The sequence below is a fragment of the Scomber japonicus genome, chromosome 19, assembly GCF_027409825.1.
Source record: "Scomber japonicus isolate fScoJap1 chromosome 19, fScoJap1.pri, whole genome shotgun sequence".
In the NCBI taxonomy this organism is placed as follows: domain Eukaryota; kingdom Metazoa; phylum Chordata; class Actinopteri; order Scombriformes; family Scombridae; genus Scomber; species Scomber japonicus.
Window position 1 is genome coordinate 24,378,776 of NC_070596.1, and position 17,340 is coordinate 24,396,115.

At 39.3% G+C, this 17,340-nt stretch overlaps 1 protein-coding gene across 1 annotated transcript in view; it reads left to right on the plus strand.

Annotated features, from left to right (window-relative positions):
* The window catches only part of LOC128380042 (netrin receptor UNC5D-like), a 173,901-nt gene that overhangs the window by 116,292 nt on the left and 40,269 nt on the right, over positions 1-17,340 (plus strand). Inside the window, exon 3 of the mRNA XM_053339712.1 lies at positions 16,986-17,129. Coding sequence (XP_053195687.1) covers positions 16,986-17,129 — 144 coding nt within the window. The remainder of the gene's footprint in view (positions 1-16,985; positions 17,130-17,340) is intronic.

Consider the following 17,340-nt stretch of genomic DNA (forward strand, 5'->3'; position numbering starts at 1 on the left):
AAGGTTTTTGCTTTTAGATGTTTCATTACAGAAAGCATATAAAACCCATAACCATAACAGTCATACATTATGTCATTGTGTTACTTATAGATGGAATCATAGTGAACATAATTTATCCTACTTTACCCCACTTTGAGGACCACTGATTTAATTTACATTGGTTATATTGACAGCCATGCAAAGCAATTAGTGCTCTTAAAGAGAGAACCAAAACACAGGTTAATAAACAGTCTATGTCAGCTGCATGAATCCTGTTGTATTTCACAATCTGTTAGAGGTGTAGCAGAGTAAAACTATATTGTAACACAGTGTAATGTCTAAATATTTTATACCTGCAACTCATCTTTTCTGAAAAGCTCGTTCCGACTGCTCCACGTTGCCTGACAATGAGCAAGTGTGGGCTTTGTTTGTTTGGCTCTTTTAGTTTTAGTTCTTTTTTAGTTAAGTAAGTTGTCAAAAACACCAGACATGTACAGTGGGGATGACCTTAAATAGAAGAAAACAATCAGGTACTGTAATACACATGCTGATGTCTTATGCATTATAACAGTACCTCCAAGAAATCAAGATCTTGTGATTGCAATAATTAATGCAAAAACAAAAAACAACAGAACAGGAAATTCACATAAAACTCTGCAAATTGCATCAAAATCAAGCATTTTTGATTGAAAAACATCTGGAGGGACTGATTTTAAGTTTAGGCATTATGATGTGACAGTCAGATGCTTTAAAAATCTTTTGTTGCACCACAAAGACAATCTTGTGACTTGACATCTGACTGTTCTGGGCATACCATATCTATTTAGAGCAGGGTGCCACTGTGCATCTAACTTCTCTGAGAGGAGCGACAAATACAGAAGTGTCAGGTGTTGAAAGAATTTTTCTTGACTTGCAGTTTATGTATTTCCAACTTGAGGCAAGATACAGTACTGTAAAAATAAATAAATATATAAAAGCTTTCTGCCCAGAGACAATAGATGAAATTCCTATTTTTTTCCTCAGATTCAGTGTACGACTATTGTCATCTATTTGATTTTCACATTCCAGACACGCTTAGAGTTCAGAGACTATCATCAACTGTATCATTTTGTTTTCCCAAGATTTAAAGCAGAGACTGTTGCAGGATATAGTGTAGGTTGTAGAACCTCTAATGAATGCCCATTTGTTATCATTATGCAGTTATTATGAATAATGCTATTGCTTTGCTATTCAAACCATTAACTGCGAAATGGTGTGCTGTCAGCCTGAAATATATTGCATCTATCAATAAAGAAATGTTTCGTGAGAAATTTCATAAAGGAGGACATCCAAATAGTTTCTCTCTTACTTTGTTGCTTTTATCACTTTGACATTATTTGATGCATTTTATGATTTTCTTTATCTGAGTTATTTCCCTGGTATTATTGACAAAGTTTCAAAGTGGATAATGACTTGTAAAAGCTAAAGGGTAGCTGTCTAATGAGGAAGATGTTACAGTGAAGCTCTCGGGACTCAGAATGTATTTGTCAGGTGTTAATTGCACAGAATATGCATGCACTAAAAAAGCAAAGAGTCTTAAGTGTCTGTTAATAGGAAAGGGCTCCAAACATTGAGCAAGAGGCTCATGATTTGATAATGAAAATTATGAAACAGTGTGGTACCGTATGAAGTAAACCAGGCCGTGTAAGACAGAGTGCTGCTGCGGTAATAAACATTACCCTCTTAGCCCATCACCTTACTGTCGTCACATCTTTTGAATAGCTGTAGCAATTGCAGAAGCAGTTTTAAAAAGCTCACTCAAAGGAGGAAAATAATGTTTGACTGGTGCAGTGTTTGTATACAAGGCACAACAGATCTGCAGCCAAAGGCAGATGGTGTGGCACACAAAGATGAATTCATATTTGTGGAGATACAGAAAATCCAGTTACAGTTTTATATGGGTTTTTTTGTGATATTGCACCAGTAATCTACTGTAGGCACAATAAAATGTGTATATAATTATAGAAATAAATAGAAACAATATTAGTTTCTTTAAACCATTAATATGACTGGATCAACATGAAACTACATTAGTAATTCTGCTGCATCATTTCATATCAAATGGTTTTCAAGAAAAAAAAAAAAAAAAAAAAGGAGGTGCTGCTTCATTTTTGCTAGACAAAAAAGGAGGGCATGACTCACAGGAGAATTGCTTGCTGGTAATCTGGTGTTTTGTTTGAGAAAAAAAAGAGAACTAAAGAAAAAGAAGGGTGAGAAAAAGAAAAAGTGGCATAGAGAACAGAGTAAACTTTTAATTGTCTCATTGTTTTTCACCATGCATGTGTCCAGTGTATGCACAGTGCATGTCCCAGCGCTGTTTGCACATGATTTAATCAATGTAAGCACAGTTAATCACTGCGTGCAATGACTCTGCTCAGTGCACTACTTTTCAAATTGGAGGCTGCACATTCATCACATGTATCTGTCCTCCTGCTTCAGTTGGCTGAAAGGATTTAATCACAGTAACTGAGGAAGAGGAAGGCTTTCATATTTTCAGTATAATGCACCTGTGGATGACAGACACTGATAACTATCATCCATTAATATTTAATTCCTTGCAGAGTGTGCTTCAAAAAAATCACATACACTTGTTTGCAGATGTTTAATTGAAACAGTTTTATTATATTATTAGCATTATTTTTGCACATTTTGTTTGCACTCAATGGCAAAATCACCATAATACCAACTGAGCAATACCAAAAAACATACCTCGCTGTCAGATATCTATTCTCAGCATTCTTGTGATCCAGTTTTCACCTAAATATAAAAACAACTGTCTCATTTGAATGAAACTACTATCTATCTTTTCCTTTATTCCTCTCCTCCCACTGTTGAGCTGAACATGCTGTGCTGCCAAACTGAAAAACACCAAAATGTCAAAAAAAAAGTGCTACTTTTGGTTGTCTTTGCACTGCCACAACAATCAGGATGTCGCTGGGTTACCAAATAACAAAAAAATGCTCTCCAGGTATGCTGGTAAATGACAAAACAGAGCATTGAACTTTCACATAACTGTTGTTGGCTTGGGATCTTCTACAGCTGCAGTCAGTCAAGATGTAAAATTGGTTACTTCAGTGGGCCAGTCAAACCACCCACAAGACTGAAAGAAGTCTAAAAACAGTGGGGGGAAAAAATACAGACAGTGCTTGGCTGTATATCCAAGAATTGTTTCTTCATCTGCCTGACAGAGAAACGGTTTTGTGGGCTCTCTTGATTGTCTTCTTGATGAAAGTGTCTCTGGAGGCAAAGAAGTGAGCAGGTTCTTACTCACTTAAGGCCACTTCACACTGTGCAGGTTTTGGGCAGACTGAGATGAACGTTTGACAATCCTGAGAGAAACATGGTAAAAAATCTTTCAAGCCTGTCGTCAATCCAAAACGGTTTTCCTAGATCTCACCGGGAGACACGTCCAGCAAAGATAGATTTGGAGCTTTGGTGATCAAAGGCAACCTGAGGCAAAACTCTGGCAGTGTTTGAAATTTAAAGCCATATTATCATACTGTGAATGTTGCTACGATCTATGTCTATCAGAACATAGCATGAAGTGGCACGGAGTACACCGGCCAACGTAAGTTTGGGGGGGGGGGGGGGGGGAACCCACTTGTTCTCCTTTATACATCCATGGCACACAAAAACCAAAAGGATGGAAGTGAAATAAAAATACTGAGCTGATTCATGTGGCTTTGCTTTCATATACTTTTTTTTTCTATTTACATTGTAATGCTACGATTCCATTTGTAGTCAGTCCATAATCTGATATACCTCAGAAAAATATCATACAGTCTAACAGAGATTGTGACCAAGATTTTATGATAGGCATCTCGCAAAGTATGACATGCAAAAAAACTTAAATTGCCGCACAGGCTAAAGGGCCCATATTCCAAAAAAATCTCTAACGGGTGAAGGTGGTAGGACCCAGTTGCAGCACAGAACATCAGTGAGCAGTTTTAAATGATCTTTATTTTAGTCCACAAGGTACAGACAGAATGTGTAGGGCACCAAGCAGAGTTCAGGGTCATCAAAGACAGAGTTGGCAGCAGGTAAGACTATGCCAGTAGCACTCATGGACATGAGGTTGACCAAGCTGGAAGTTCTGTGCTCTCCTGACAGGATCGAAGCCAGAGGACACCACACAGCCACAGGCAAACAGGAACAGGCGATACTCGAGGTCAGGGACAGAAGGCTGGTGCATTCACCGGGGGAAGACACAGGGAGAGGAGGTCAAAAACAAGCAGGGTCAAAACCAGGAAAACAGTCTGTGAATTAGCGCTGGAAGGTCTGGCATGAAGCAAATGCAAAATGACGATCTCGCCAAGAGTGAGTGTACAACAGGAGTATATATACAGGCTTGATTACAGATGGGGTGCAGCTGAGAGTCCAGGTGATTACTGATGAAGCCCAGGTGAACAAAGTTAACTGATGAGGTGGGTATGGCTGATTAGCAGGAGTAGAGCAGAGGTCTGATGAATGGAAAGTTACCAGCAGCAGGAGCAGAGCAGAACAGACTGTGACAATCTCAATTCATCTAAAACTGCAAACTGTTACATTGCTGACACCAAAACATGAGAAGTCCCTTCCTTTGGGTGGTTCAATACCTAAAGTATGAATACAACTGATGCAAAGTGTTGTTTTGATTATTAATACTAGTGTTACTAAGCTCAGTAGCAAATAATGGATCCAACTCACATTAGATTACGTTCTGGACGTATGATCACTCGCCATATAGTACATACACACTTTGCCATTGTGCTGCTGTTACGTGCATGCATGTAGAGATTACCTCATTTAATTCAAAGAAGAGATAATCCAGATTCCAGATACTCCAATGGGTTTTTGATGTTTGTTTTTAATCCAGTTTCATCAGTTTATGTGAAAATTTCAACATTTGGAGACATATTTGGTTTTCACTGGAGAATGAGGACTCAATAAACAGAGAACAGTCAAAATAAAAGAGATAATATTGGCCTTAAAATGACATAATTTCAGATAGAAATCAGTTTTTATGATGTCACTCAACCCTATTTGGGATTGAGAGTCACTGTTAAGTTTCAGAAGTGTAATGAACAGAACAGGCAGTGATGCATGTGAACACAGAAAGGGATTTTTATTTACAGTAGGTGGATTTTTCACCTAATAAGTATTTATTTTATTCACTGTTTTTTTGTTGAAGTTTTCGATCATTAGAGTGTAGGTTGTTAGCTGGATCAGCTGCTTGTCATTGTTTTCCATTGATAACAAAAACAGACGGATAGGGAGCGCTGAGAGAAGCAGAATGTGAGTGGGAGGCTTATTACGGCAATCCACATCTGTTGAGACGGAGTGGGAATTTGAGCAAGTAAATGGAATTGAATTTACAGTATCTTATCAGTTTGTTTGTTAGGGTGTTTTTTGTTTTTTTTGTAAATGTCTTGTTATTTTCCGACACGTTGTAGAGGTAAATCTGAACACTGCAGTACCAGTGGTGGTTGCAAGTTTTCCCTGTGGATATGCATAAATGTTTGAGGAGCGTAAACCTCCATTGTGTGCAAAGTTCGAGAGTGTTTTACCCATCCCAGATGTTATGATGTTGAGCTAACACAGTTTCTGCCATTAATGTACATGTGCCCTCGCTTTGGCACTAAAACTAACTGGCCTAACCTCAACCATGAAGCAAGAGACAGATCAGGGCTGACAGTAATGGATGCCCTGATCTAGGAGGGAGTAAACACAAATGGAGGGAGCTTTCTTTAGAAAAACATACCCAAGTTTGATCTGAAATCCAACATTTCTCATTCATTCCCCCTCAAATTCAGTATATGAAGATAATCTTTACCAAGTTTGGATTTTGCCGAGAAAAAATGTACATTGATCGGCTTTCTGGACAACACAACTGTTGCATGGTACTGTGAATCTTCAAATTTAGTGCAACAGTGTTTATTTCCTTATCCCTTTTGCAGTTGTTAAGCCTTTTGATAAACCACAGGCAGACAAGGCTCAGCTGGATATTCCATGTAATCATCGCTACCCAGATTTTAACCTCCCTTTAGGAAAACAGCTAGCACTGATAAACTCCTGAGAATGTTTTTAGGAAGCTGTATCAAGTCTGCACAGACACTCAGTCAGAGGTTTATGTTATTTATAGGAGGGGAAGACTTGCCTTATAATTCCATAGACAAAATAAAAGAAAGACAGCTGCTGTAAACAAAACAAAGATCCCACTGCAGCCTACTGTGCGCTCTGATCTATCTCAGAAAATGACTTTATTTTCGTCTCCTTTGAAATGCAGTAAGAAGGGTAAGAGATGGAAATGAATGATAGAACTCAAGAGATTATCGAAGGGCAGAGTGAAAGAAGAGAGAGAGGAAGGTGAAACAGAGGGGATATCTGTGGCTATAGACTTCAGCTGAAAGGATGATAGCCTGATGGAGAGATAAGAGAAAGAGGGGGATAAGGGAGAAAGAGGACATCGGAAATGGAGAGGGTGAAAGAGAGGCTGAAAATGGATACCTCGATGGTTGTCTTGAGAAGGAGAGGATAGCAGCTCCTGCAGATTTAGTGATGAAGAGATAGTGATTGAGGGAAACTAGTGAATGCAGGGTGGGTAGAGGAAGTATGGATATCTATTTCTGTTGAAACTCTATGAAAGACTGACTCCAGTGGTGTGTACTATGATCCTAGCTAGCTGAGAGATAGCATCAACTAGGCATGAATTCAGGACAAAGAAAGAAAGGTGGGGCCAATGAGGGAAAGTGAGACACCTCGGAGTCTCTCAGTGTCACAAACTATTAATTAAAGAAATTGAAGTGATACAAATGAAGTGGCCCACAGAGTGAAAACTACTTATGTATGCAAAACTAGCTCCTAATAGGCAGACACGTGGGTTTTTTTTGGATGAACATAAACAAGGCAACTGGGGAAATAAGGACTCACAGCATTTTAATGGCTGAATTATCATGATTTTTTCATGCACGGAATAACGCGTCCCTTTGGTTCCAGGATTAAGTATGACACACACAGCTGGGACCAGACTGAAGATGTTGCTGGGAGCATGTTCCGCTTGTCTAGCAGGGTTCGTCTGTGTCTGGCCCTCAGCCAACCCTCACAGCCCCCACATGCTGAGCTGCATGCCGCAATGTCACATCACACAAACATTTCCCCAAAGCTGGGTTCACATCAGACAGACGCTCTCCTAAAGCTATATCCATCCACCTCAACCCGCAGCCCACGCCATGTCACCCACTATGTACACAGCGAACAGGGCTGTAGTGGTAAAATAAATGGGTGGATAAACTCTTCCTTACTTCAGCTGGCTGTGAAGTACTAATAAGTATGTATCTTTTTTTTTTATTCACTTCTCTCATGGTCAATATGGATTGAATTATGGATTAATGTTTGTGATGTAATACACTTACAAAAACTGATAATCATTTAAAAATAATGCCAAATCAAGCATCAAGCAGTTTGACTTGCAGATGAAAAATCAGCATCTCGTGTTTCATAGTGACTCAAACTATTACTATCAACAATAACTGATGTAAACAGCCATTTAATATGTCCAACAGACATTAAATTGCCTTTTGTGTCTTCTAAAGCATACATACATTATCTGCTCTATAACTAACTTGTCTTGTCCTGTCTTCTCCTTTAAGAAAAAGATCAACGTACCAAATAGTGTCTGTCATTCTGTCACTCACTTATATAGCTGCAGTCTTTATGTCAATACAGCAAATCAGTCTTGCATAAAACGATAACTTTTCATTCTATCATAGGCAGAGCAGACAGACACACTAAGCCTGATTGCATGCTGCTACGCAACACAAAAACCACAGACACTGATCAACAACCTACAACAGCTTTCTTGCTAAAGTTTCCTTCTTATCTAACTTACAAACATGGGCACACATCTTGTCTCAACCATAGCTTGTTGAATGAGCCACCAAACAAACATTCACAGGGGAAATTACAACACTAGCATCAGTTAGCAGGCTAGATAGCTAGTAAGCTTAGGTCCCATTAGGTCCTGTTGTGAATATCATTCTAGTTAATTATTTAGAATATCAGTATATTTGGAAGAAAACTTGTTTCATGATACTATCGCACTATGGAATCAGTCATGAGTCCATCCACTGTACTCTGATGCATTTGTTTGCCTGATGAAAGCTATTCCAGTCTGTTTGCTAGCTTCAGTTTGAAGGGTTTGTTTGATTTAGCATGGATGTGTAGTGGTTTGATGGTTCCTGCATTTTAACAGTTGTCTTAGTGTCCAAACGTGGATTCAATGTTCAAGTGTAGAAGAAAAGTAACATAGGATCTACAACAGAAACTGCATTAGGGAAGCCAATCTGAGCTCACCAACAGATGTAAAGTGAACTAAAGTCTATGCAAACATTTGGGGGGAACAGAATTCTGAAAATCCCCCTCTGCCGAGGCATTAAGTACGACAAAGACATCCTGGACCTGGTTAAGCAGAGCCAGACTGAGCCCAGTTGGGTTCTGCCGAGCCACTTGGATCAGGAGCCACTTGTAGCTGGCACAGCCCAGCTCCCTTAGGGCCTCTTCATAGACTGAGCCAAGGCAAAACAATGGGCCAAAGCCGGGAGAAATCACACCAAAAACCTCATGCCAGATAAACCAAAAGAGAAACAGAGAAAGAAAGAGAGAACAAGAGAGACGTGGGATGATGAGTGAAGATGAGCATTGGTATATCTCTTCTTGACGACTTTATTGAAGCTACATTTGAGACGTATTAAAGGACATGATTGAATGGGCTTGTGAAAGCTGCTCCACCTTGAGGTCTGTTGTCAAGACTTTATGTCGTTGTTCCAAGAGCCCCTGGCATGAGCCTTAAGGGGAGGAAGAGGTAGCACAGCTGAAAGAGAGGCAAAAAGAAAATAAACAGTCGGCTAGGGACTGGCTCATGGAAGGAGCCGGATGGATGTTTGTATTCCTGAATGCAAAGAAGTGACTGCATGTCATCAACATGACCAAGCAGTTATTGGATAATTTTTCAAGCACATTGTCAACTTCTCACTGAGTGTCATTTCAGGCTATTTGAAAAAGGGACTAAGCTCTTTGATGTCTGCCTAATGTGACGGAACCTGGGAGTGAGATTTCTCTCCTTTGTTTATCTTGCCTTCAGCAGAAACACCATGGCCCTCACTCAAACAAATAATAACCACCATTTCATATGGGAGCATTATTTGTCAGTAGTTTGAGTTTATAATACACGTATGAGTGTCCGCGAAGACGTTCAAGCATACTTAAATTCTTTTTCATTTTACTGCTGCATAAGAAGATGAAATGGTCTTATATGGAGAGCAGCACTTGCTTGTTTTCTTATTTTATTCTGTGGCCAGAAATGTTCTCACTGCGTGCCAGAAAAAATGAATTTTGGAGTGAATCTGAGGAATTGTAGCTCACTCCATCCTCTATGAGTCAGTTTGTCTGGCTTACAGCATAAAGCATTGCATCAGGAACAGTAGACTGTTGTTTATTCATTAGTTTATTCTGCTTTCTTCATCATTAATAAAGATGAGGGGGTCTGATTGTGGAAAAAGCCATTGTGAATTAAGAGGCCACATGCCTGAATCCATTCCCTAGTCTTCTTTATGCTCTAGGCTGTTGTCACAATCCAGTAGTGAAATTGCTTCTCACAAAGCACTTCCTGAAGTTTAGAGGTCACATCAAAAACAGATACTGTATTATAGTGTGATGTGCATTATTTTTAACATTCGCAAACATGAATTTTAGATTCTCAGTTGATAATGTTAACCTAAAATACTCATCTTCACATAGTTATATGGTCTTAACCAGTTTTACATTTATTTAACTATAGCTATGACACAAAATATATAATAATAAAACAATAATAAACTCTCCCTCTCTCCAGTCAGAGATGTGTTTGTCTTCATTTTCTCTCAGTTGGATGTTTGGCCATCATTGTGCAGAATAACTTATGTGCACTAGAAGATGGAAAGCAGCATGATTTTTGACATCACGACTACCTGTAGTTTGGAGACATTGGTGGTTCATTGCACAAACATTGGAAATGGACTTTTCAGTGAAGTAGCTGTCAACAACATAATATAAGCCTCCTTTTAAAAATATAGAAAAGAAAGCTAAAATTGAGTCTAAATAAATCTATGTAACTGCTAATGGTCTGGGCAGTAATGAATAGCAGAAATTGGGTGCTTTTACTGTAGCAGCGGGAAAACATTCTGGGCCCTATTTTAACCACGCAAGTGCAATGACAAGCACAGCATGGTAGGTCCTAGGGCCCATTTATGCTCAACGTTAAATACGGATATGGACGGAGCCTTCTGTCCGTGCTCTGCGTTCATTTTGTCCGTATTTCTGCACGTTTCCATAAAGCTTACAGATACGGACCAAACGGAGCGGTACCACCGGAAACCATAGGGGGGCAGTGTTGCTGTCACTACGCGATACGTAGCTTTAGTGAGACATGAAGAACTGCCCCCTGGTGGATGTATTGGTTAACATCCATGCCAACATAAAGGACGCATGGAAGTATGTGAGCAGTGACGGTAACATCGTTTGAAACAGACGTATACATTTTCGTACGTCCGTTGAACATTAATGGGCCCTTAGGTGCATGGACAGTGTTGGGCGTCTCCATGTGCACCTGATATCTTGGTTCAACAGCGCAAAGTGAAAAGTAGTTGTTTGAAGGCAGGCACAGTGTTTATTGAATACACTCTCAGTCGGTTACATTGCCAGTCTCAAAGCAAAGAAACAGCTGTGCTAGTCATAGTTAAACATGATAACGCTCAACAAACAAAAAGCTTTTGTTCAGGGAATGTCTCAACTGTCATGACATGAACGCACCAAGAATCAGCAGCCAAAAACAAGTTGGTGTAGTTTTTTTCTCATCAGTTAATTACTGCAATAACAATGGAATTAGAGAATAATGTATTTGGTGAAGATGTTTATGATCGCATTGAACCAGCACTATTTCAGCAATGATTCTCATATATCTCACCTTGTAAATGGTCTTATAGTTAAGTTATTTATGCTACACAACACTATTTGCAACGCAGTGTATTTCAAGAATAAAACATGAGACGCTATTTTTGAAAAAGAAAGTTGGAAAATAGGCTATGATGAGCCCCAGTAACCCGACGTCTCTCTCATAAACAGGAAAAGTATCAAGTTATACCCAACCAGATGTGTGTAGAGGTGTGTGTGAGTATTCTGTAACAGCCTGGTGTCGTTTTCAGCTGATTTAATGAAGGTAAACACAGTGAACACCGACGCGTAATGGCACTGCACTCTGGAGCAACACTTCTCTAATCAGAAGCTGCAGATTTAGCAACATATCAGTCCTGCTGCGTTCAGTTGCTTCAGGGATTTAATGAACTGAAGGAGAAGTTTTTCATACGATATTAAACTGCTATGGACTACAGATAGTGTAAAATTCACCCGCAATCATTTATAGATTCATGTAGACTTATTTACAGATTTTTCTGCTCAAACCACACATTAAAGGTTATTTTCTGTGCCAATTTTGATTGTAGATGTTTATTTAAGGTGATTTTTAATATATTTTAAGTATTAATCTGTTGTGTAATGTTTACATTACATAACATGTCTTCTGAGACTTTTTTCAGTGCAACATCTAAGCCCCAAACTTTAACAAACATGTAACAATTACCTTTTCACCGCTTCATTTGAATCAACCTCCCACCTGTCAGAACCTTTCCTCCCACCTGTGCTCCGTGTGCTCTGGGCAAAGCAAGTTACAAGGTCAGGAAAATACTTCCACCTCCACGAAAACAGGGCCCAGATTTGCACTGGACCATATCCTTTAGTTAGTATCTTGGCAAATCTGCATCATGAAAAAGTCATGCTGCTTTGCAGTTACGACTTTTCGTACAGTCACTATGGTAACTGAGGAAAAACATCTAAAAATGATGATGATGAGCCAAGTTCTGAAATGGTAAGTGCCTTTTTAATATGATTTTTAAACGGATATAAGGATATTTATCCGACACCACTGTGAAGAGTGAGTGTATGAATCTATAAAGTCTGTGTGTTTTGATATGTAGAAGTGGTGGGAAGTTTTTGACAGGTCAGTGAGGTAACGGGGGCACGAATTTTACTGAAAAAATTCAAATGCTGTTAGATGCTGTCATATCTAAATAATGTATTCCTACTTGTTTACACTCCTAATGCGTTGAGCCCAAAGAGTTGAACTTAACTGACGTTGGTGTATTTCTCATGATGTAATGACAAAATTTTATTTATTAAACCTTTATTTATTCAGGGTACATCAGCTGATCTTACATGCTCTTTTACAGCAATGCCCTATGAACTGTTGAAGGAAACTTTCCCCCTCATGAGTCACAAGAGTGCAATCCTTATCTCCTTGTATTCAGATGTACCTTACCCTCATTTAATCAAGCATGATGATTAAGTCTCTAATTTGTAAAGGTGGAAATGAGGAGTAGATTAGATTTCTTTTTTTTTTTACATTTCTCAGCATTCGCATACACTGAAACGAAATTGAACCTGTGCATTTGACCCAACCTGTATAATAGGAGCAGTGGGTGGCCTCATTGCAGCGCCTGAGGACCAATTCTAGTCCCTTTTTTGCCAGTGCCAGGGGTAACAGGCACTGGCAGGAGTATTAACCCCAACAAACATGTCTTTGATGGTGCATCCGGCGGAAACCCACGGAAACACAGGGAGAACATGCAAATGCCACACAGAAAGGACCTCCGGGTTGCTAGCTGTGCTTGCTTGCTGTGAGGCAGCAGTGCACCAAGCGTTGAGCTACCATGATGCCTAATGGATGGAGTGGATGAAGTGGGTTGGGCTATATGTGTGTGTGTGTGTGTGTGTGTGTCTATTGTGAATAATATCAGTCAGTTGCTGCAGAGGATTACAGTGTCTTTAGAGAACATTTCTGTTTTACATTACTTCATTAGGCTCCTTTTGATAACCTTTCATTTCACATTATTAGTTTTCATTTAATCCCAGCCCATGTCTAAGCTGCTGTCTGCAATGTACGGCGTGATGGCAAAAGCCTGTGGAGAGACAACCCCTCTACAAGTGTAGGGCTGCGTAATTAAGCAATAAGCCACAAGAGGCCAAGCTTTACAGTGAGTTTTTAACAACTGCTATGAGATTTGTTGTTGGGCATGATTTGTTGGCTGTTAAAAAAATCAGTGTGAAAATCAGAATTATTGACTTACTACCTTTAGAAAAAGATTTTAAAAATCTGAATATTCTAGTAGATGTAAATTAATAGTAGATATTAACCCTCCTGTTGTCCTTGAATCAAGGAAGGAAGGGAGGACGAAGGAAGGAAGGAAGGAAGGATGGAAGGAAGGAAGGAAGGAAGGAAAGAAGGAAGGAAGGAAGGAAGGAAGGAAAGAAAGGAAGGTAGGAAGGAAGGTAGGAGGGAGCGAGAAAGGAAAAGAGGAAGGAGGGAGAAAGGAAAAGAGGAAGGAAGGAGAAAGGAAAAGAGGAAGGAAGGAAGGAAGGAGAGAGGGAGGGAGGAAGGAAGGAAAGAAGGACAGAGGAAAGAAGGAAGGGAGGAAGGTAGAGTGGAGGAAAGAAAGAGAGAAGGAGGGAGGGAGGAAAGAAGGAAGGGAAGAAGGAAAGGAAAGGATGGAAGGAAGTAAAGAAAGAAGGAAGGAAAGAAAGAGAGAAGGAGGGAGGAAGTAAATAAGGAAGGAAGGAAGGAAGGACAGACGGAAGGAAGGAAAGAAGGAACAGTCAGGGTCAATTTGACCCGGGAGGACGACACAGAGGTTAAGTATAATAAGAAGAATTCATCAGAAGTTATCTTACTCAAGACTTCAGATAGTGGTTAGGGCTGTCACTTTTTTCAAAATTGTACATTTGAACGTATTTGAACTAGAAAGTAATTCATTTGAAGTCATTTTGATACAACCCATATATCATAATGTTTCTCAGTTACATTTTAATGTGAATATACGGTCAGCAATGTCCATCCGTCAGTGGTCAGGGAGTGTCTTACCCTTCAGTGGAATCTTATATCTTATCTGCACTATGTGTCCTGAGATAGCACTGTGTGTCCTGAGATAGCACTGAGTCAGACCAAGTTGTAGAGTTGCTGTTGCTTTTTTGCGCGTTTGATGCCTCCGCTGCCTCGCTTGGGTGGCAAGGTGGCAGTAATCCCTAGATTTTTTGACGTAGATTAAGACAGCTGCTTTTTACAAAGTTGGCAAACAGCCTTATCTTTGTTGGTAATTTTGCCCCCAACAGTGTGCCCCCCGCAAATACTTCCACACACTGCTTTTCAGATGCTTCGGTGTCTTGATTATCCGCGTGACTTTGCTCACTACTACATCTCCATTTTTATTTATTAGCCTGATAGTGAATTTTATGAACTCCCTCTGGATCACAAGGCAAATTACTTTAAATGGTCTGTTGTGCTCTTATAGATTTTAAATTTTGAATTTGAAATGATCATTGCAGTCCAAATATTTAATTTCTTCCCACGTTCAAATAAATAGCTAATAAATGTATTTCGTTTACATTCGGTACTTAACTCTTTGGTTGTTTTAATTTCTAGTGGTGTTGGCCACCATTCCAGCGTTTTTAATTTGATCTCATTGATATTAGCCTCACTCTTTACTGTCCACCCTCCTACAACCAGATCAGAGCCACATGAAGTTACTGCTAATGCAAACCCTTTCTGCAATAACTTCTTACTGCTGCTAGTTCACATTAAAGGCATTCAAATAGCAAAACATGTGAGGTCTTTTATTGTGAAGGATTTAAAAAAAAACAATGTATTTGTCACTGTGGTTTTGCACTGATTGTGATTGTTAATGCAAAATGCATCTTCAAAACAAGACATGGTAATTGTTTTTATGATTGCTGATCAGTGCTTGGTCTGTTTTATATTGTACAAAGTAGAAATGTTTGCTGCCCCCAGAATTCAGGGATCTGTAGTGTGAAACCACATTTTCTTTTACCACCAGTAATCAAATCACCAAGGACTTAAATCTTAAACATCCCCTCCAGGCATGTTTTAAGAAGCATATAAAATATTCTACTATGAATAATAATTTGCGTCTGATGAAGTATTTTTTTCCCCCAAAAAAGTGCAATTATGTTGTTAAAATCCTTGAAATTACATACTCTTTCTCCCTTATTATAAATCTATAAATATGCAAATATTGTTCATTTCAGAAGTTAAACTGTTGAATAAAATATGTTTCCTACTTCACTCTAAAGTCCCTTCTTCGTGTTTGTGCACTGGATGCTTCAAGTTTCCACATCACACTGGTGTACGTTTAATATTGGACCAGAATTGGTGATGTCACAAATAATGCTCATAGGCCCGCTTCTTAAAATTGGATTTACAATGAGCACAGAGAAACTTTCTACTCTCAGCAGATGAACATGAAGAGAGCCTTTTGTTAGAGGTGAGAACAAACTGGCTATAAACAACTATGACTCCAGTGACGCTAGTTACACAGTTGAAGCAGTTAGTTACACACATGACCACTCCCATATCCAATGCACCTTTTTGCAATAAGATAGCTTATATGAGCTGTTCAATTTAATTCATTATCCCTGTAAAAGCATTTTTATGCAGCAGCTCACTACCCAGATCAATAGATATGCACACAGTTGATAGGAAAGAAAGGAAAAATCAGCTAAAAACAATGAAAGGCCTTTAAAAATGCATCAAAAATTAGCTGTAAATAACAATAATGTAAACAAATATGATCTACCATAAAGTTATTGTGCTCTTTTAGCCCTTTTAATCTACACACCCAAAGAGCTGGCAGGTAGATATTCAATTTGAATCCTTAAATCACTGCTGCTCACATATGGCATTTAATCACCATCACCACCACCATAACCATCTACCATCATCTGCTTCTGCTCATGAGCTCTAACTGTGGTTTGGTTTTCTTTGAGGTGAGGTGGGTATAATTTTTGTTTCGCCCAATGTGCAATTTTAATTGTATGCTGTCGGGAGTGACGACGTTAGAGCCTAGACACCATGCATTAACTGTTCATAACTCTGTATTCATACATTAATGAATCTGTTCAAGTTGGCGGACTAAAAATTCAGGTTTCAGCTGTGCCAGACAGACATCACATACTTCAGCTGAAAGCTGCAATTTCCTAGATCACCAATAAAGCCACCCTATTATACATTAATGGTCCAAGCCTGTCATTTTTTGTGCATAGTTTGGCATAATTGAAATACCAGGCTTTTAAATTCTCATCAGTTGTCTCAGAAAAATGCTCGTCTCACGCCTAGCTCATTGTGGGCTGCATCACAGACAATACACAGATATTAACGAATGACCTTCATGACATTAAGTCAAAGTTCTGCTGCAGAAATAGATGATTTGATTGTCATAGAAAGTATTTGTGTTCAGATGCAGTATTTAATTGCACTGTTTTGCTTCTCTCCTCTACCTAGAATTATAGCCCCTTCAAATGTTTTCAAAGGAGAAATGAGTGCTCACGGTCTCATTTAAAACAATAACAGGCTGATGTGTTCCTCCTCTCAGTTAACGCCTCCACTGAAAAACATTTAGTGTCACTTCTGTATAAATGGATTATGGTTTACAGATACTGAAAGAGGATATGAGGGCTCACTAACAATTTTGTCTTTGTACAACCAGCATTATGCATCGCTGGCCATCTGTTTGCCAAACTGAATCTTCAACAAGGGTTTATCCGAAAGAGCAGTTACGACAAAGTGGTCAGCTCTATGAATTTGAACTGATTACAAAAAGTGTACGGGTTAAGCAGTTGTTCAAACAGCATCCCTGACGTTTATCTGGATTGACTAGCATTCTTTCTTCCGTCTCCTCCTGGCAAATGGTAGATCTGTTTACTGCTGATAATCTTATCAGATTCAAATTTCACTCATCATCTTGTCCTCACAAATCTTCATCCCCTTTGATCAATCATCTTTGTGATATAATAAAAAGTTAATCTGAGCAATCTACCGTCTTGTCTTGCAGGGTTGAAGAGCCGCGAGGTGATGATCAACGTGTCACGTCAGCAGGTGGAGGACTTTCACGGCCCAGAGGATTACTGGTGTCTGTGCGTCGCCTGGAGCCACCTGGGAACCTCCAAGAGCCGCAAGGCAACTGTGCGGATCGCCTGTAAGCAAGTCCATGTCACTTTGATAGCAGACTGACCTTGTTGTCCCCTGAAAAGGTTGTTCCTCTTCAAACTGGTGGCATGATTTTGTTGAAGGAATAATATCATCATGTCCATGTATGTATGTGTCAGGGGAGAAGGTCACACATGAAACAGAGATGCTTTCAGTGTGAATTTTTAGGTGCTTCTTCATGCTGTTCTTTAATGTAGGCT